At 44.9% G+C, this 19658-nt stretch overlaps 1 protein-coding gene and 1 long non-coding RNA gene across 6 annotated transcripts; one reads left to right on the plus strand and one right to left on the minus strand.

The window, feature by feature from the left end:
• The first annotated feature begins 1417 nt into the window (after window positions 1-1417).
• Window positions 1418-19286, plus strand: TICRR (TOPBP1 interacting checkpoint and replication regulator). 5 transcript variants are annotated; one of them, XM_074880195.1, is made up of 23 exons: window positions 1418-2074; window positions 2611-2896; window positions 3488-3729; window positions 3976-4219; window positions 4748-4886; window positions 5617-5759; window positions 6485-6697; window positions 7269-7417; window positions 8170-8264; window positions 8619-8712; window positions 8885-8964; window positions 9280-9522; window positions 10039-10135; window positions 10392-10464; window positions 11179-11319; window positions 11827-11917; window positions 12424-12485; window positions 13288-13443; window positions 14180-14337; window positions 14538-16812; window positions 18048-18161; window positions 18503-18638; window positions 19223-19286. In XM_074880195.1, the coding sequence occupies exons 1-22, from the start codon at window positions 1418-1420 to the stop codon at window positions 18619-18621; spliced, it is 5871 nt and encodes a 1956-aa protein (XP_074736296.1). In that variant the 3' UTR covers window positions 18622-18638; window positions 19223-19286. The 5 variants fall into 5 exon arrangements, 4 of the variants coding, with proteins under 4 accessions (XP_074736296.1, XP_074736295.1, XP_074736297.1 ...); XR_012630367.1 differs by lacking the exon at window positions 19223-19286 and having other exon boundaries at window positions 14538-16757; window positions 18503-18633; XM_074880194.1 differs by lacking the exon at window positions 19223-19286 and having other exon boundaries at window positions 18503-18952.
• Window positions 2781-10510, minus strand: LOC141948131 (uncharacterized). The gene is made up of 4 exons (XR_012630368.1): window positions 10410-10510; window positions 8558-8683; window positions 6423-6633; window positions 2781-2893 (listed from the first exon to the last, which is right to left on the minus strand). It is a non-coding gene; the product is annotated as an uncharacterized LOC141948131 (long non-coding RNA).
• Window positions 19287-19658: the final 372 nt, after the last annotated feature.

Raw genomic sequence — 19658 nt, forward strand, 5'->3', positions numbered from 1 at the left:
GCTCCCCAGCAAGCTCACATCCCCAAAACCACAGGCTGCCTGCCACCCTTTCAACCAGGGAGACCTGGTGTCCTTGCCTTGCTCTTGGTGCCACGTTACTCCTGCGCACCCGAGTGGATCAGCTCCTCGTTTCAGCTCATTAAACCCACTTGTGTTAACAGTCACTAGCAAAGCTGAATGGGTGGTTTATTACCCGCTTGTCTTTGTTGCTTTATAAATACGACCGGCTGCTGGTGACACTGGTTTAGGCTGGGGCATTCAAGCTCCGGAGAAGGGTGGTGTGGATATCTGAGCGGCTCAGGTCTGCGGGGCTTCCTCCTCCCTGTTACCCGGCGTGATCCATCCACGCTTGGAACTCTCCTTGACTGCTACCACCCACAGAGTAAGATGTGCTCCAAGGCCTGCAGGGAGACGATGCCCAGAGGCAAGGTGGTTGATGACAACCCAGGATCTTCGTCCTCCACCTCCCCAGACCTCAGCCCCTTTCCAGGTGTCCTGTCCCTACACCTTTTCACCCACACGGGCCCTGGGTTGTCCTTGCTTCCTCCGGGGAGGCTCAGGGAGGAGGATAAGCCCTGGGGTGCCATCTCCCCTGGGTCTGCAGGACCTTCCGGGCAGCCGGCAGGGAAGTGACTGTCCCTGCTGCCCTGTCCGCGGCCGGCCGGTGTGAGGGCTGCGGGGGGCCGGTCTGCGGGCAGGCGTTGACCTCTAGCGGCGAGCGGGAGCCTGCTCGGGTGCGGGGCGGGCCGGGGCAGGAGCAGGAAGCTCCTGCGGGTCAGCCCCGGGGCTGCCCGCGGCCCTGCCTGCCCCCGGGGTGCTCTCCTCCGCCGCCCCGCCCGCTCTCCTGGCTCGCCCGGCTGCGCCTCCCGCCTCAGGGACCCCGCCCGCCCTGTGAGGTCACGGCGGTGACATCACCGTGTCGTCACCGCCTTTACGCCCAATGAGGGGGGAGAAGAAAGCAATGACGTCACCGTCACGCGCGCCCTATCGGCTTTAAATTTTAAATTGGCGGCGCGGCCAATCGGCTCGCTCCGGGCGCTGGCCTCGCCCTCCGGTTCGTCACGGACGCTCCGCCAATGGAATGCCACGCTCCCCCGCGCGCACGCCGCGGCCGGCCAATCAGCGGAGAGCGCCGCTTGAACAGCCGGCGCCGCTCCTCCCTTCCGTCCCACGCCCGCCGCCAGCGCGGGCGCCGAATTGCGCAGGCGCAACGCGCGGCTACCGCCGCCACGGCCCAATGGGGAGCGAGGAGCCGGGGGGGCGGGCACTCGCCGGCAGCCAATGAGAGCGCGCGAGGCGAGGGCGCCAGCGGTTGTACCGGGTGATGGCGGCGGGCGCGCTCTGAGGGGGCTGGCGGGCCGCGCGCGCGGCGGGGCCGGCCTCTGGGCCGTCGCGAGGCGGCGGGAGGGCGGGTGCCATGGCGTGCTCCCACAGCGTCGTGTTCCTGCTGGACACGGCCAGCCCGGGGCGGCGGGCGCGGCTCCAACGCGGCGCCCTGCGGCTCCTCAACCACCTGGGCTGCCGCTTCGGCCTGTCCCGCCTCCGCTGGGCCTTCAGGTTCTTCGATTCGCTCGGGGGGCGCGGCGGGGCCTCGCGGGGCGGCGGCTTCCGTCCGCCGGGGCCCCGCGCCTGGGCCCGTTTCGAGGAGGAGCTGGCGGAGCGGTTCGGGGTGCGGGGACCCGCCGCCGTCCTGCCCGGGCCGGCGCCCCGCGCCTCCCTCACCCACAACGGCCTCAAGGAGACGCTCCTCGACTTCCAGTGGGACCGGCCGGAGATCGCTTCCCCCGCTAAGCCGCTCCGCAGGAGCCGGAGGACGGGACTGGCCGCCGGAGAGCCCCCGGAGAGCCAGGCGCCCCCCGAGGGCTTTGTAAACGCTGTCTTCCTCTTCTCCCCCTGCCCCCACTCGCGGAGGGAGCTGCGGCAGTTCGTGTCGGGGAGCGATGCCCTTTCCTCCACTCGTGAGCCGCCCACGGCTCAGGAGCTGGCAGAGAAACTCCTGCCCAAGAGTGTCCAGGAGTTGATTGCGAATCAGAAAATCACGTTGTTCTGGGTGGACACTGCCGAGTGGTCTCAGGTAATGAGATTATACCGCACAGCTTCCAGCCTGTGAGTACTAGCGGGCCATCTTCTATGCTACTCTCCCGTATAAGAAGGAAGAGCAGTTTTATGCTGTAGTCTTTGGGTGGTAGGGAAGGGTTTTCAGTTACTGCTATGTAAACTTGTTCAGCAGGAGACTGAAAACTGGAATGGTAGTCATCCACGTGGAGACTGAGCTATGTCTGCAGTTGAGTAGTTGTACAGTGTTTTGGGTTTGGGTTGTGCTTTGAGTTAGGTGGGAGTTAGAGCAGTCTGATAGTTCAGGTATCTAGAGACCAGATTCAAAAACCCCAACTTGAAATTACTAGCTAGCTCTTAATTCAGTGGGAATAGTATTTTCTTTATTGGGTTCCTGTGAAGGCTAATAAAGTCCATAAAAACACTTGGAAAGCACTGTGTTTAGATGCTTTGTATACATTTTCTATGCCAATTTTTCTAAAAGCACACAATCTTTATTTGTATGAAGATTATCTGACTGCCAACATTAACTTGAGACCTCTCTGTTACTTTCAGCTGATTGAATCCCCAGATCATGTTGGGTACTGGACAATGTTTGAACTGATCTGTCAGATGGGAGGCACCATTTTGCCAGCTGAAACCTTAGTGCAATGTTTGAGTCACCACAGGGCAGATCTTGCTCATGGCTTTTTTGGACACTCAAGTTCCCCAGTGCCACAGACTGTGCCTTGGACCACGCTTCTGCCTTTGGACGCAACTTTGAACTGCTTGTTCTCGAAGCCTTCTGTATTTCAAGCACTATTCCCCCAGCAAGAAGGAATGTTGTTTCTCAGCATGCCTGGTAAGGAAAAAAAAAAAAAGGCAAAGATAGGTGTGCATAGTAATCACTGTGATCTCTCATGCAGGGTCCTTGATGAGTTTCCTTTGCAAACAGTACATATAGAAGTAACTTCAGATATTGAAAAGGCTAAGTTTAAAAAAAAAAAAGATCCTGCATGTGCCCTGATTCCTCTGATATGATAGCTATTAGCACATATTTCTGATTTAGTCTCTTTGGTTTTCCGTGCTTCCAGAAATCTGGGTGCATGAAGAGCTCTTTGCTAGTCCCACCTTATATAGGTGTATACCCTGTTCTTATACACGCTTTGTCTCAGCTTCAATTTAGCTAAACTAAGGACACAAATAAAAAGCCTCTTCAAAAGAAAATGGATTAGCTTTAAAGCAACATGCAGTGCACGTTGGCTCTTTAGTGGTTCCTTCATGCACTCAGCTCCTTTTTCAGAGCTTGGGGATGAAGTCAGTTCTGCAATACACTTAATGTAGAGCTGTTTCCTGTTTAATCTTGGAACTTTTTTTTGCGTAGTCTGTTCATCTAGATGAAAACCCCATTTTAATTTCTTTAGGACTTTTGCTTTATCTTATCCTTGCACAGGAGGGAACGAGCCGGAAAGCTGTGCTGTAATCCTGGAACCCCTTGCCATGAGCCAAAGACAGCTGCATTGTCCAGTCAATATCTTTCTGAAAGGTAGCTTGACAGCTTGGAGCTTGGTGCAGGCTGGCCACTTTCTCACGGAGAGCTGGATAGTGCAGAGCACACGGGCTGAGCAGGCAGAACGTAACAGGTCACTGTTTCATCAGCTGTTAAGGAGTCTAGTGACTGAAGAACTGCACATGGTAAATCTTTCTCTTTGTCTCAAACTAATACCTATGCTGAAATGAGCTGTGACAAAGGGGGTGACATTGTATTATGTTGTGAGGTCAATAATAGTGGTATTTGTTGCACCACAAATTGCTCATTTGGAGCTAAATTCAGAGCATTCTTTAGGAGATCATGTAAGTCTATAACTTGTAAAGTGTCTGTACCCCATTAGGTCTCTGTATTTCTAGATAATGTAAACTTTTCTCTTTTTTTAAACGAAGGTTGCTGAAGTATCTCTATGTAGAACTTGGTGCCCCTGCACTGCTGTTTTATCACCACTTTCTGAGAGTACTGCAGTTCTGACTGTTCTTGGTATTGAGAAGACCACTGAAGTTGAGCGATGCAACCTTGAAGGAGCTGTAGTGGAGAACTCTTCCCAAGACCATGCTCTTCACCTCCCAGATATTGTGAATAGTGTGTTGGGTAAAATTGACACATTGGCGGAGGATTCTCTGGCCAGCATGGGTAGGTGTCAGGAAATGCAAAACTTACCACTTTTGATCATCTTTAAATCGATTTGGAGTGGAAAAATCTAAAGCTAATTATTTCCTCCATGAGGAGTCTCTCATTTTTGGGACTTGTTCATTTTGTCTTGTCTTCTGTGGCTCAGGCCTTGTGATGTGATGCAGAAATCTGCACTGGTGTACTTTTCTGTTTTATTGATGGAGCATTAGTTTCTATTAACTTGTAGATAAAGCACAGCTACTTGTACTTGGGGACAAGTTTTTAGGATGAGGTTTCCTAAAATGTGTCACATGGGCCATCCCTGGCCAGTAAAGCCTTTGGATGTGGTTGCAAGGAGGCTGCTTTTAGCTCGCATGTTCTGTGTTAGAGTGAATCTTAGGAGTCTCCCTGCCTGATGTATTGGGTATTAAATTGCCCCTCCAGGAGCAGAGGTTTGGAAACCTCTGCTTTAGAGCATCTGTGAAGGCTGGGAGGACCTTCTGCCGCTTCATTTAGTTTCCTTCTAAATTTTTGTGTGTCTGCTCACAGGAGAAGAAACTCCTCCTATGCCAGAGTGGGTCCAACGGGAGCTGTCCTATACAGGGGGCTGGCATCCTTCAGTGTTTGAAGCATGGTATCCTGCATCGAACGCTTGTGGAGCGAGCTCAGATCTGATGGAGTCATTCAGGTATTTTTCTGAAACATGTTTGAGTAATAATCAAGGATTTCTGCTTCCTGTTAAGGGAGTATGGCTGTAGCGTTGCTCAGAGTTCTAGAATTAAATGCTTCTCTTAGGGCTTTTATTTCTATACTTATTTTACTGTGTGCTGTTGCTTCCTTATGTCTTGGTGTATAGACAAAAGGAACTGGGAACAGCACGTTTGGGTAGCAGCTTGTGTGGATTAAGATCTTGACAGTTTCAGGAGTGATATAGGTGACTTAAAATGACCTAATCTACTTGGGGAAATGTCAGACTTCAGCTCTTATGGTGCCATAAGGTCCACTGCAAGATACTGAAGATAGTGGTTGTGTTATCACAGTTAGTATTTAGTAGAAATGAATAAGCCTGCTTTCTTCAAAGAGTTTGCTGACTAAACATAAAAAAAAGCCTAATGCAGGATAGCTTAACGCGAAATTGCTCATGTAGTTTTGTGGCAAGGGTCAGTGGCATATCCATTGTACGTCAGGCAACTCTTGTTATCCTTGTTTCTAACTTGGTGTGACCCTTTTAAGAGGGTGGTTTGGGTTTTTTGTATCTTTTAAGCAATAATTTTGGGGAGCAGGCATTGGAAGAGTACTAGCATGTGTTACTTGCACTATATTGCTGTGGACTGGCACTCAGAATCCACTGGGAACAAGGGATATGCCTCCCACTCCCATCTTTTTTGATAACTGTATTGAATGGCTCTTTTATGTAGGCTCCTGCAGGTTCCTTGTGCTAATGGGAAGGATGATGCAGACCAATCTCAAGTGGAACTCTCAGAAAGTCTCTGTGAGCTGTACCAGAGAAAATTCAGTGAAACATCTGCTGCAGCTGGACAAGGAAATAACAAAAAAAGACGTATGTATGCTTTGGGATTATATTATTATCAATTAAAGATGATAAAGACTTCTCAGCAAGTCTTTTAATGCATGAATCCTAGAGATCTGCACTCTCCAGAGTAGTGGCATGCTTTTAGATTTTTTTTTTTAGAGCAGCTTAATTTACATATTAATATTAAGATTGTCCTTTAGTACAACTCAAATGGCTCTAATTCAAGGCTGTGCAGTGACTGACAAAACTGTTAAAAAGCAGTATGCTGAGCTCTGCAGTTTCACTAGCTGTTGAAATGGGGACTGCTCCAACTACTAGTAAATATTGCAACCTCTCAACTTTGTTCTAATTTGGAGAAAGAAACCACTTTTTTTCTAGAAAAGAGTTTAATCCTTGCATTTCAGAACACTAATCACAGCTGCGTATACCCTGACCTGATGTATCTCTAAGTCTTGCTCTGTCAGCTATTTCTATTTCTGTGACATAAGATTGCTTCCTATATATGTAACTTCTGATTATACCTATATAACTTAAGCAGAGCAACAGTTTTCTCTTGCTTTTTACTTGGAGAAGTAGCTGCCTGCTATGGAGCTCTTTCATGGAGAAATACAAACCTTTTGGGCCATGTTTACCACTAGAAGGTTACTAATATCACTTGACAGTAACACAGAACTCAGTATTATGCTCTACCTTGGGTGGAGTTCCTGCCCCAGTGTGTCTGATGGTAGAACTCCCTTTTTGTGGCATTGCAGGTGGGGTTCCCCGGACTCCAGTCAGGCAGAAGATGAAGACCATGTCCAGATCCCTGCAGATGCTCAACGTAGCAAGACTGAATGTAAAAGCTCAGAAGTTTCAACCTGATGGTGTGCCACCAACAGTGAATGAGAAGGTTCCACAGAAGCTTTCAGGAAAAAGATTGGATGAAAAGGTGGAAGAAAAGGAAAAAGCACTTAAAATATCAATAGGTGTGTGTTATCAGTCCTGATATTTGTAGGAGGTCATATGGATTTTTATGGAAGGGAAAGGGAAGGATCGTAAGGGAGTACTGGGTGCTAGGGAGCAGATCAGTGTTTAGGTTATCTAAAGCTTGGCACGGAGTGGTTGTGGTTGTTTTTTTTTCCCCACCCTTCTCCAAGTTAGTTTCTATAAATGTTTACAACCTAGTGTTACAACTAGTCCTTGGGGTTAGTTTCCTACCTTGTCTCCATCTGCAAAAACTGATAAGGAACTACCTTTTTTTCTTTAACCAAAAGAAGTAGAGGGAAGCACCCTATTTACTAATTATGCAGAAGTAAAGGGAATTTCTTGACTGCTACAGTAACCTGAAAGCTTGCTGGTCTACTTGGAACTGAGTTTATCATTTGCATGGGTCTGGACCTGGGACTGCTTCTGTTAGTGTTCTGTGGTCTGGATGCGTCTTTGCTGGAGAAAATCTTTTGATGATCCCTTCTGTTCCCTTCTTCAGCTGGAATGAATGTTTTATCAGTAAAGTGTGGTAAACTGACATTTAGTTAACTTAGACCATTTTCCTTGCAGACTTCAAAACTGAGGAGGCACTGCAGTCTCATTTAATTGCAAGCTACCAGAAGGCTGTTGCTGAGGGAGTTCTTTCATCTGTGTGTGCCCAGAATATGATTATGGCCATTAAAAGGTTCTTGAAAGTACAAGATGCCAAAGAGAAAGAGGTAGGTAAGAGCATGTGGGAACGATCGTTACTGATCTGGAAATTTAAAGCTTTTTACTATTTCAGGCTACCTTTCCTTCATCTTACCTGAAGTTTTATGCAAGAGTCAAAACCACAACCACTAGCTACTATCTGTGCTGACTAGTAGTGAAAAACTGTAGGTAGTTGTAAAGAATGTAGGAAAATCCAGTTCAGTTATCAGTTTACACCTTTGGTAAAGACTGCAACAGATGTCTCTCCTTTACATTGACCTCATTCTCAATTCTAATTTCACTTACTCAGAGCCAGTGTTTTAAAAAATACATTCTTGCAAACTGTATTTTAAAAAACTGCATCTTCTGGTTTTGCTTTACGTGGCAAACCTAGGCCTACTACTTCTCCAGGAAAGAGAAATAGTTCAGGCTATTTCTTACAATGTTTAACACTATCTATAGACTTAAAGTAACTCACTGAAACCAAAACTGGTAAACTTGGGTCACTGAAAAAAATACTGTGAAAGGCAAATTCATAGTTACTGAAGAAGGCCTGAAGCTGCAAGCGGGTGACCTTCTCTGTGATTTCAAGCTGTGAGTTCTACAAAGTCTCATGTCATCGTGACTTTGCTACTGAAAGAAAAAGAGAATTCTTCTCCTTGAAGGAGAAGAAAAAAATAGCCATTCCCAAAAGAATGGGTCAAGAGCGGAGGGGATAAAAACCTGTCCTGAAGACAGGGAGCAGACTTGAAGTTTTTGCTGTAATTATGCGTCTCTGCAGGTGGCCTGTGTGGAAAGAGTCAGAAACCATCTCCTGAAGACCAGCAAAATGCTCAGACAACAGCATGGATTACAGAAGGAGACCAAAGTTGGAGAGTAAGAGACATTCTATTTACTTCAACTTCTGAGATACTGTGGAGTTGGTTAGCAATTTTTAATGGTGGATTTTTTGTACAAGTGGAGAAATATATACATGGGGTAAATAATCCAAGGAGAACCTCTGGTTGCCGTGAAAACACTTCAATAAAAGCAAATATACATATGCTGTGTGATAAGCATTGCAGCCTATACCTGAAATGAGGCATCTCCCCTGCCACCAAAATGAAATGCTAACCAAATTATGCTGTCAAATGGAGCCACTTCCCCTCCCATTGCTTTTTTGAGCATACCTTTTGCAGTAAATATGATTCCACCAGAAAAAAGGCAGTGAATGATTACTTGTTTTCTTAGGTGCCGACTTCAGGTATTTTTGCGCCTTGAGTTATGTCTTCAGTGCCCTTCACTGCAAAGCAACACTGACAAAATGGAACAGCTGTTAGAAGAGGTGAGTAAATTATAGATCAGGTTGTGTTTTTTTTATGGCACTAGAAATGCAGACCTGGAACCTGTAGTTTTCCCTTGATTTTACTGTAACACTTCATATTTCTTGCTAAAAAAAAATCTGGTGTTGCAGCTGTCACAACTTAATCCCTTTTCCCACCTGACTTTCTTTCCAGGTGACAGATATGCTGCGCATTTTATGTCTGACTGAAGACCCAGGGTATCTTACAAAGTTTCTAGAGGAAATACTAGAATTGTAAGTTCTTTAGCATAACTTAAGTGTTACTGGGGACTGTTGTTTTGGTTGCATATCTTCTTTGAGTAAAAAGCAATCTACAGCTTTGATTTACTGCATCTTTGTAATTTTCAGAAGTTTAGACAATGTTCTCTTTGTTATGCTTATTTTGATTAAAGAAGAAGTAGCTGATAAGTAAACTAATGAAAAAAGAGTTGATCTTCAGTTGGTTTTTTTAGTTGACATTTAAGAACAAAGATTTAGTTCAAACCTTGTGATCGAAACGCCAACTGTTTTGTGGGAGTTTGTATTTGATGTGGGTTCTCTCTGCTCTAGGTATATAAATTCTATACCGAAGACCCTTGGAGATATTTACTACGGTCTTGGTACACAAATACCCCCGAAACTGGCATCTGTTCTGCCTTCAGATTTCTTCAGTGATGACTCTGTGACTCTGGATAGCAAATCCCCAGACCTTCCACTGTCTCTATCATCTGCCTTAACTCCTAGCACTGTCCGCCTACGCAGTGAAAGTGATCAGCTGGAGGAGCTGCGCACCAGATCTGCCAAAAAGAGAAGGTAATAATTCCAAATAGGAGGCAGCTTGTTGCAGCCTGGGCTGTGGCTGAGGAGTTTATATCTGAACTACAGCTCAGTCATCTTTGTTTCTGTGTCTGAATAGCTGGTTGGGGTAAGCTGACACCTGCTGATAGCTCTGCAAGCCTGAGAGAAATATTAAGGCTCCCTTGAACTTGAACTTGCCATTGTTGACTATATGAAAGTGTAATCCTGATTCTGTATGTGTATCTTATGCACAAGTAGAGTTCACGAACATCTGTGAGAGGCAGAGGATGTTCTACTATGCAGTAGTTGACCCTATATTGTTAGTTAAAACTGCGATTTACTGTAGACCTTTATGTTGAGGATCCTGTGTACATTTTGGCTATATTGCAAATTATCTTTGTGTTGTGAGGTACCAATGCAATTTGCAATCTGAATTTAGGTAGAGACTTCCTATCTCTAGAGTCAAACCCATTAGTTTGATAACTATACTTCTGATCTTATTTTAACTTAACCTTTATATACTTTCTAAAGGAATAATGCATTAGCCAGACACAGGAGCATGACAGAAGCACCACAGAACTTGCGTCAAATTGAGATTCCCAAGATAGCCAAGAATCCCATCAGAAAGGTAAAACTCTTCCGAAAGGATTGTGCATGGGTGGGTTCTGCAGGGGTGCAGCAGTGTTGTGAAGTGACACTTGAGTGCCAAAACTCGTGCTCTGTATTCACTTAGTAAGTATGCCTGTATCAGCTGGGCAGAGATCAAAATTGTTTTGAAGGAGAAATTGAAGTAATGTGTGATTCAGATCTTACAGTTAATATTCATAATGGTTAAACATAACATTAAGCTGCAGGTGAGGCTAATTTTTATTTTTTTGTTTCAGGAGAACTTGCGTTCTTACCTTGCCACTGAGAAGTCCCAACAGATGCCTTCGTTGCAGAAAGAAGCAGTGCAAGGTATATTGACTTCTAGCTTTTCCATGGAAAGGTGCGTCTTCAGCACATGTTCTCCCTGTAAATTTTGGTGAGCAATGATGAAATTGTGCTGAAGCATGCTGGAAATCTGAAGGAAGTTTTGCTGAATTCTTCAAAAAGTGAGGAAAAAATAATCACTGTATGCTGTGTGTGCTTACATGCAGAAAACTTAAATCATATATCCTGAAAAGAAAACCTTTCCATTCTTCTTTGAATCTTGCACTTATTTCCATCTTCTCTGTCCTGAAAAGGAAGGGAGGACAAGAATGAACTCCTATATCTGGAAACAGGATATCTCTCTGCAAAATACGTAATAAAATTAAATCCCGCATGCTTTCCCTGAACCAACATGTGCTTCAGCTAAGATTCTGTAGCTCACTTAACGTTGCTCAGTCTAGGACATAGACTGGCCTCCCTTTCTGCTATGGCATCTGCTTGTAGCTTATTGCTGGAGTAATGCAAATAACACAAATTTATAAGAGAAGTCCAGAATGGATCTAGAGGAAGACATGTTCCAATAGCAGAAAAACAACTTTTCAATGCTTTGGGGCCTCTAAAAAGTTGTTTTTCTATGCTTGTATGTGATGTTCCCATCTCTAGTGGCCTGACAAAATTATCTTCCTGTGACTTTTTTCTTTCTCTTTTCCCCTTTTTTCCTTTTCATCTGACCATTTCTTGCTTTGTCTTGCCTCACAGAGGTTACAAAGGTAAGGAGGAACCTCTTCAATGAAGAGATACTTTCACCATCGAAAAGGTCTGTGAAGAAGATGCCTAGAAGCCAATCAGTATCTGCCGTGGAAGGCTTAAGATACAAATGCACTGATGAAGGCACTAAAGGTAGGACATGGCTTGCAGGTGTAGGATTGCTGTTGAAGAGCTTTTGCTAAAATTCCTATTCTTGTGTCCTCAGTTCTATGAAACAATTAATGATATGTTTTTAATGAAGGAGAAAATATTTTAGATCGTTGCTGTGGTGTTTGGAGGGTGAATAGGATAGTATTGAAACTGAAACCTATTGTTTACTGATCTCTACATCTCATAAAGAAAACTAATGTTAAAAATGCTTGGTTAAAAAAGGATCTGTGAATAAAAGATGAAGAATGGAAGTTATCTCAGGTTAATTATGACTGAGACGAAGTCAGTACTACTAATATTGAGGGTGTGGGAAGGAAGTGTAGACACTGGACTCTTAAATGATGATAGTTTATGGGTGCTGGGAAACTGATGCACAATGATTCTATGTTGGCTGTCATTCTTAAACTGAAGCCTATACAAAACTCTTATTTTTTTTTGTCTGAACTGCTTTATAATTGTGTGATGCTATAGCTCTTGCTTGATTTTTAGATCATCGCAAGTTATTGACCAAGAGAGTTGCAGAAACACCACTACATAAGCAGGTCTCCAGGAGACTACTACATAAGCAGATCAAAGGCCGGTGAGTAAGCTCTTTCTGAATTTCTTCAGTAAGTATTAGATTTCTAATTAATGGCTGTAAGCACAAGAATCGGGTATCTTCTTGTGGTCAAAGTGTCTTCTTCACTGAAGGCAGTAAGAGAACCAGTGGAGGCAAAGTTGCATTGCCTGAGTGGGGAGAAATACTTCATCATATAAATCAGGGTGCTTTAATTCCCGCAGCTAACTTCTGTTTAGGTTCAGTTGCTGTTTTGAGGGCTTCTGAAGAGGCCTGTGCTGTATTTTGTGGATTCCAGGCTGAAATTTAGCATTTACTTCCATGTAGAACTGTTACCTATGTAGCTAGACAGTTACCCACATTCAATCCTATGTTAGTAGAAGGCAAAGTGCTTATAAATTGCTCACTTAGAGTAGCCCACAAAGCAGTATTTTGTTGTAGAATAGAGTACTGCTTTTCAGTCTATGTGGTAAGTTCTGGTTTTGTAAATGTGAAGTGTGCTAAGTCCAAAATGTCTGCTGTTTCTCAAGGTCTTCTGATCCTGGTTGTGACACGGGTGTTGTAGAAGAATCTCCCGACAAGGCTATAAATGGTACGCACTGATTTTTGATTAAAGGTGGTTTTGCTGTGTTGTAGCTTGTAAGATGAGCATGCTTCAATTTAGGTAATTCATGAATAGTCAGTACAAAAGTATTGTACTGTTCTGTTGGTGGCGCACAGCCTCCTCTGATAGAACCACTTGCTGCTCACTGCTTTGACAACCCTGTACAGTAGAAGTTAAGAGAGGTAGATAGTAACTATTTTAAATGAAAATACATGAAGGACTTTGAGGGTGAACAAGATTCTGAGATGCTATAATTACTGTCAAACCAGCACATGTAGGGTTTTTTAAATGTAACTTCAACATGTGCTGTGACCCTAATACTGCTCTTGATTTCTACTGTAACAGATAGCCACCTGGCTCTGTGGAATGTCTCTGTTGGCTACTGCTGTTTCTCCTCCCCAGGAAGGAAGAAAACAGCATAGTTGGGCAAGTAGCAAGATGAAATCACTAGTAAAAAGAGACTGGAGAATTAACGAATCATTTAACCTGAATGTAACTTGAACATGGCTTTTCTAGCATTCTTTTCTATATAATTACTAGAGAGGGATGAGAGTAATCATGACTTAGAGGAAGGGGCATCGTGATTTGGAAGGAGATTTGTATGCATTAATATTCTAAATCCCCAAGAAAGTTGAAACTTTATTCTTCGCATGCTTGTCTCCCTACATGAGATAGTTAGCTGTATGGAAGTTTCTTCTTAGTGTGTGCTTTCCAGTTAGACTGCTCCTGAAGATGCCCCCATTGATGAGGGAGAAAGAAGGCTCAATCCCCAATATTCTTACTTTTTCAGAGGCAGGTTTGAGAAGAAGCCCACGCATCAAACAGCTGTCTTTGAGTAGGACTTGCTCTGGTGTTTTCTATTCCACTACACAGCCCAGCTCACAAAATTCACAGCAAGCCCATCAGGGACAAGAAGAGGAGAGCTCTACACAGCAGGATCTAGAAGGTACTGAATGGGATTTGAGCAGGCTGATATTGGTGATCTGAAAAGCTGACATGGATAGCTCTGAGTTTGATTTGGCTCTACAAGAGACTGTAAGAAGCTAAGAGCTATCATGTAATATCTTCTGTAGAAAGAAATTCATCCACAGTAATTATTTTTGAATTGGGAACCTGAATTTGGAGGATGGTAAGGCAGCTATTTCTATGATGAATACAGTGCCAACTTAAGAAACCAGTCAGGCCCATCTAACAGAATACCACTGATTGTCAGTCTGCATTCTTTAAATGCAGTGAAATCCCTGTAAAATATGGGATAGAAATCCTAAAGCTTACTTTCAGTCTACTCTGTGGTAGCATAAAGCAATGACTGATGGGATCTTCTTTGCTGGCTTTCTCAGTAGGATTATCAGCTATAAATGATGACATTTAGTTCTTTATATTGTACTTACTAGAATCCTTAGTCGTGAACCAGAACTTTCTTAAACTACAAGCTATAAATAGAATAAGAGGCTGAGCTATTTTGTACTTTTTCTCTGCTAGAGCACTCTTTCTACAGATGGATATTAGTTTCATATTGGAAAATAACAATAATTCTGGTGAAGCTTTAACATTTAGCTAGAAAAGAACATGCCAGGGCTATAGGCTTTGTACAGTACTTGTCCATATATCTGAAGTGATTGAGGCAATTGTTAGTGGCAGGTTACTTGGTGTTAGTTCAATTGTACTGTTCCACTTTATAGGCATTAAGCAGCTTTCAGAGCGCCCCACTGTCCAGACTCCCAAGAGGTTTTTCTTTGGTGCAGTCATTGACACATGTAGTCCTGCAGTGAAGCCTTCACCTGGAAGGAGGAGAACAAGAAAAGATTCTTTACACTTAGAGGAGCTGACTGCCTGTCAGGTAGAAGCACTTCCCTCTCTTTCTTCCAATCCCCTTTTTCTGTTTGTGTTTAGTGAGACCTACACATTTTAAATTTAGAGTTTAAGTCTAATCAAATGTTTTTTGTGTGTTAAATCTTGAGAAGTAAATATCAAGAGGGGTAGATAATACTGCTGGAATAGAAGGAGCATGATTCTTTAATATTTTTTTTTTCTCTGTAGACTCCTAGAAAAACACCCCATAAATTTGCCCAGAAGCCACTGAATTCTGCCAGTAAGCTACCAAGGAGATCACCTCGCATTCTCCACAGGACACCTCAGAAGCTGGAGAAGACTCCTGGCAAAAGTCCAGCTGCTAAGCAGACTGCAGCTAGGTGTTTGGGAAAGTACTTTTCTCATCCTGTACAAAAGATCAAGTCACCGTCTGTGTTAACTGAAAGTAAGAGGGTTCACTTACTGCAAGTAACTTCTGAGGACTGTTCTCCAGCAGAAAGACTCTCCCCTCCTTGCAAAGAGGCTGCCTTACAAAGACCAGAACATGAAGGGTTCGCAGTGCTCAGTGCCTCATTATTACCTCTGACAGATTCAACTCCAGCTGCTTCTTCCCCCTCTGCTGTCCAGGAAAGATATTTTGCAGAACTGCAAACTCCAAGACGTTCCTTGCGATACCTCTCAAAATTAGCATCTCCAGTTGGTACTCGGAGGCAAATCCTACCAAAGGAAATTCAGGTGCAGTCAGATCCATTATCTCAAGCAACTGAAAGTACTCCCAGGAAACCTGAAGATCCAGGTTCAAAATCATGTGCCAGCCCACTGAGTGCAGAAATACCGCAGCTCGCTGTGAGGCTAGAGCCTCCCTTCAGTTCTCGTCTCCATGAAAGTTCCACGAACACTGTGGCAATCTGCTCTCCTTCCCGTGTGCAGGCTAGGGAGTCTGACTGGGAACCATCTTTTCAAAAATCTCCAGGTATTACTGGCACTTCACTGGGGTCCCTGCTTCACACGTCCAAACAGGCCAAATGTGAACCAAACTCTGGAGGAGAGAACCTTGCACTTGTGTCTGCAACACCTGAAAATAAGGACAATCATCATGATAGTGGTGGTAACTCTTCTGGAGAAAGCCTTCACCTTTGTCAGTCCCAAGTTACTGAAGATACCCCAATATGGGAGGAAAATAAACAGATGGTGGTAGCATCTCAAAAGTCTTCTCTAAGAGAGGACTCAGAAAACTTGGAAAAGCATCTGTCTCCAAAGCCTTCTGCTGGAGGGCAGGCATGTGCACAGAATGATGAGGTAGAGTGTGAGCAATTGGTTAAGGAGGGGAACTCCAGTGCAAACACCTGTGAGTCCTTCCTAAGTGGTTCTCAAGCAGTTAGTGGTGACTTGGAACCAAGAACCCTGCTGAGAGAGGAATATATGGGGCCAAAGGCTCCAAGTCTTAAGAGACACTCCAAATTTGCCCTGAATACTTCACCTCCAATGCCGACATCTGCCTATTCTTTACGCTGCACTGCAGACAGGAGGCAGCGGGAGGCTGCAGCGCGGATGGGAGATCCTCAACTTCTAGCCAAGTTCTCTACTCCTAAAAGTCGTTGCAAACTGCCTTCTGCTAGCTCACCGACTTACGAAGTTGAGCTCGAAATGCAAGCTTCGGGCCTGCCCAAACTTCGCATTAAGAAAATTGGCTCTTGCTCATCGCTGGAAGTTCAACCTGAAGCAAGTGCCAGCAAACCCAAGGGAGGAGAAAGCCCCTTTGGTGATCTTGCTATGACCTGGTGTAGCAAGCACCCGGGAAAACTGGCAGCTGCCTGTGTTTCACCGTCCTGCTTTCGCTCTTTCCACAGTACACCTGGGAAAAGTGGAGGACAGACCTACATATGCCAGTCGTACACCCCAACAAGCTGTGCCTCTAACACCACCTCCCCATCCCCCTTAGAAGCAGGAGTTCCACGGACACCTTCTCCAAAGCAGAAGGGGAAGACAACCCCTGATGCTATCAATGATTGGCCTCGGAGAAAGAGAGCAGCAGGCAGCACTGCTAATGCTAGCTGTGGTCAAAGTGAGAAGAGTGCTGATGAACAGAAGAGAATGTCAACAGGCAGAGAAGGAGAGATGAAGATCTTGGAGCACTGCAGCAGCAAAGTAACAAACAGTCTCGGAGAATTTGAACTGGAAGGGGTTTACAGGCTCCAGGATCAGGCATCTCCTAGTGACTCTGAACCTAGGGCTGATGAGGACTCTGCCCTGGGAACTTTTGGCTTGAAATCTCGGAAGCGGGTCTTTACATATCTATCGCCAGAAAAGGAGGAGAATTGTGATGCTAAGAGATCTTGCACTGATAGGTGCAACCTGGATCTCACTGGCTGTTCCACAGATGAGGGCAGCAGAAGCAAATCAAGGACGGACTCTGTACTTCCTGAGAAACCACGACCATGTGCGCTTGTAAGTCCTGAGCAGCACAGTTGTGTAGGGGATGACGATGTCTTCCTTTTGTCAGGTAATTAAGTGGCACGAGTGGCCCTCCATTGAAACACAGAGATGGCTAAAAATGTGGGGTAGACAAGAACATGATTTCAGTCTGACTATCTGTGGGAGAATGAGGTGGAGGGGGAGAGTGGATTGCCAATGACATGGAAGTTAATTATATGGAGAGGCAAACTGACTGATGTGCTCATCAATGGAGTATTAATAACAGGAGAGAGATCAGAGAAATGAAAGAGCAGGAGGCTGGAAGAATTGAAAGGTTGAGAACATGGGGAGGGAGGATTTCAGTTTCATCCAACTGGTGACTTACTTGGGTTTGTGTTGGTGCTGCTAGCTGCTGCTGCTCAGCATCCAGCACTGAAGCCAACTGTCTTTAAAGCTTGGCTGCTTCACTATAGACTGGAGCCTTGGCAGGGTAAGTCCTGTGGATGTTGGTATTTATTGGTGCTCCAGTTCTTCTGTGTGCCCATGGCAGTGGGCCCGTTGAAAGTGGGTATCAGAAATGATTCCCTTGCTAGCAGTAATGTTGTATTGGTAGGTATTTAAGTTTAAACTAGCTCTTTGCTTTTGCTGTGGGTACAGGTGGTTCAGCTGAGCTTGGTGAAGCAGGTGCTCTCAGCTCTGTAGGCAAGGCCTTGTGAATTTCAAATACTTAATCCCATATTGTTCTATAAATTACATGTTACAGGGCACTATGCAGATGTTCTATAGTCATTGCATGCCCTGAAGCATTAAGCTTCAGTGTGTTTGCTCTTGCAAAGCAAGGTTTGTATACAAAGGCAGTGCCTTACCCATTCAACAGGTATCACTGAGAAAAATGGGCAAACTTTAAAGCAACAGAAGTCCATATTCAGGACATGAAATAATAACAGTATTAACCTTAAGCTGGTCCTGTAAGAAACTTTCTGTACCTACAGACCTTGTTTCTGTATTTACAGATCATCACAGTTGTAGCAGTTTTTCTTCCAGAACACCAGTTAATTGAAGAGTAACTGTTTAATACGAGTGAAATGCTTTTCTAGTAAACCACCTGAGAAAATTAAATGTGCTAAAAGCTAGTTCCAGACTATCGTTTACCTTTTGTAATGCCAGAAACCCGCTGGGCCAGCCTAGATATTGTTTCAGATAAACTCCCAAGTATCACTTGTACTGCTGGAGGTTTCGAGGCAGAATAAAGGCTGTGCATGAGACTTAGCTGAAAGCACTTGAGTTACCAGTTTGCTGCAGCATCTCACTGTGCTTCTCCAGGCTCAACTCCGCCAGTGACGAGCGTGCTCTCCGCTAGCGGCCTTCTAGCACTGACCCAGTCTCCACTGCTGTGCCAGGGACAGACACCGCCGTCTCGGAGAAAGTGTGTTCAAGGTAACAACCTGTTCTGTAAGGAAAGGCTGGGCTCCAGCAGATGAGGGTGCTTTCCGCTTGCTTGCAACTGAAGAGCAACAAAAGCGTCCTGTGCTAGGGAGTTGTGCAGAAAGCCTGTGGCTCTAGCTGCCATTTCTGTATTCAGTGTCTCCATCTCGCATGCTTCCAAGAAACTTGGTGTGAACTGGGAAGTTTGGAAGGGAGGGGAGGTAGCAATGAAGAAAGAGTAGCTTAGCAGGAAGGGCAGCTTACTGTTCATGTTGTTTCCAGTTGGTATTTGGCTTCTTGGAGTCACCGGTAAACTTTGGCAAACTGTGGCTTTAATTCTTTCTGTTTTGTAGAAGAGGAATCTGATGCCTTCCAAATTCCTGCCAACCAGGAGCTGTCTCCATTCCATGCCATGACTTCCAGGAGGCATCCCCTTAGCAGGACTTACTCACGGAAAAAGCTGCTCAGCTGAAGTGTGGAGCCAGAACAGTATGGGAAGCTTTGCGTTATATCCCAGCTGTACAACGTGCTTTTTAACAAGGACCTTATATTTGGTGTTGGACTGGAGCTCTCTTGTGCTGGAGACTGAATTCAAGCATATGATGGTGGAAATAAGGACTAAAAGAGGTTTTTTTAACCTCACTTGCAGCATCTCTCCATCCATTCAAAGCCTAGCCCAGTCTTTCTGGCACTTCTGCATGTGGTAGCTGAGTTCTGCAGTAGAAGTTCAGTTCTGTTAGGTGAAGAGGGGAAAATTGTCACTTTTCTACAGGTTTCTTGTAAAATAAACTAATGTGAATTTTCATTGTGTCAATCAGAAATCTGTTTTTAGCCCAAGTGAAGGGCGAGGGATTGGGGCTGCGGGAAGAAGGATGCTGCAGGTGTGTGTGCCTGCTGTGTATCTTGTCCTGATACTAACTGGATCCCTCTGTTACTTGCATCCAGTTTGCCACAGCTTTGTGGGAAAATAACAAGCAGATTCACTCTGATGGATTAATGAATAAATTACTCAGAAATACTTGACAAATGACAAAAGAGTACAGGTGGAGTAACTTCATTGTCCTTTTCTGCAGACTTGCAGAGACGACTGCCTGGGGAAACTTCCTTGAGATGTGAAACTTGCTGGGTAACTGGAGAGGACAGTTCAAAGACTACTCTCTACCCAACTGATTAAATAGTGACTTCGTTGCCTGTGAGACACGTGCTTGCATTCCAAGCCCTTGAAGACAGCAGGAGCTGTGATTCGGTGCCTGAGACAGCCTACAAGGGGCTAAAATTGTGCATTATTATGAAGTTGCTGGGGGACGGAAACTTCAATCCATCCCCCTTTTACCAGCTTGCTGCCATTTACCAGCAATAGCTGCCCAGAGCCTGGAGAGGGGTCACAGGGCAGCAGGAGAGCACCTGAAGAGCAACACAAAGGAATTCCACCCAGTAAATCAGCTCAGATGGGCCCAGCTTAAATGCCTCTCTGCATGGGGAATAAATGGAAGGAGCTAGAGGTATGCA

Source organism: Strix uralensis, chromosome 11 (genome assembly GCF_047716275.1).
Source record: "Strix uralensis isolate ZFMK-TIS-50842 chromosome 11, bStrUra1, whole genome shotgun sequence".
NCBI classification, from domain to species: Eukaryota; Metazoa; Chordata; class Aves; order Strigiformes; family Strigidae; genus Strix; species Strix uralensis.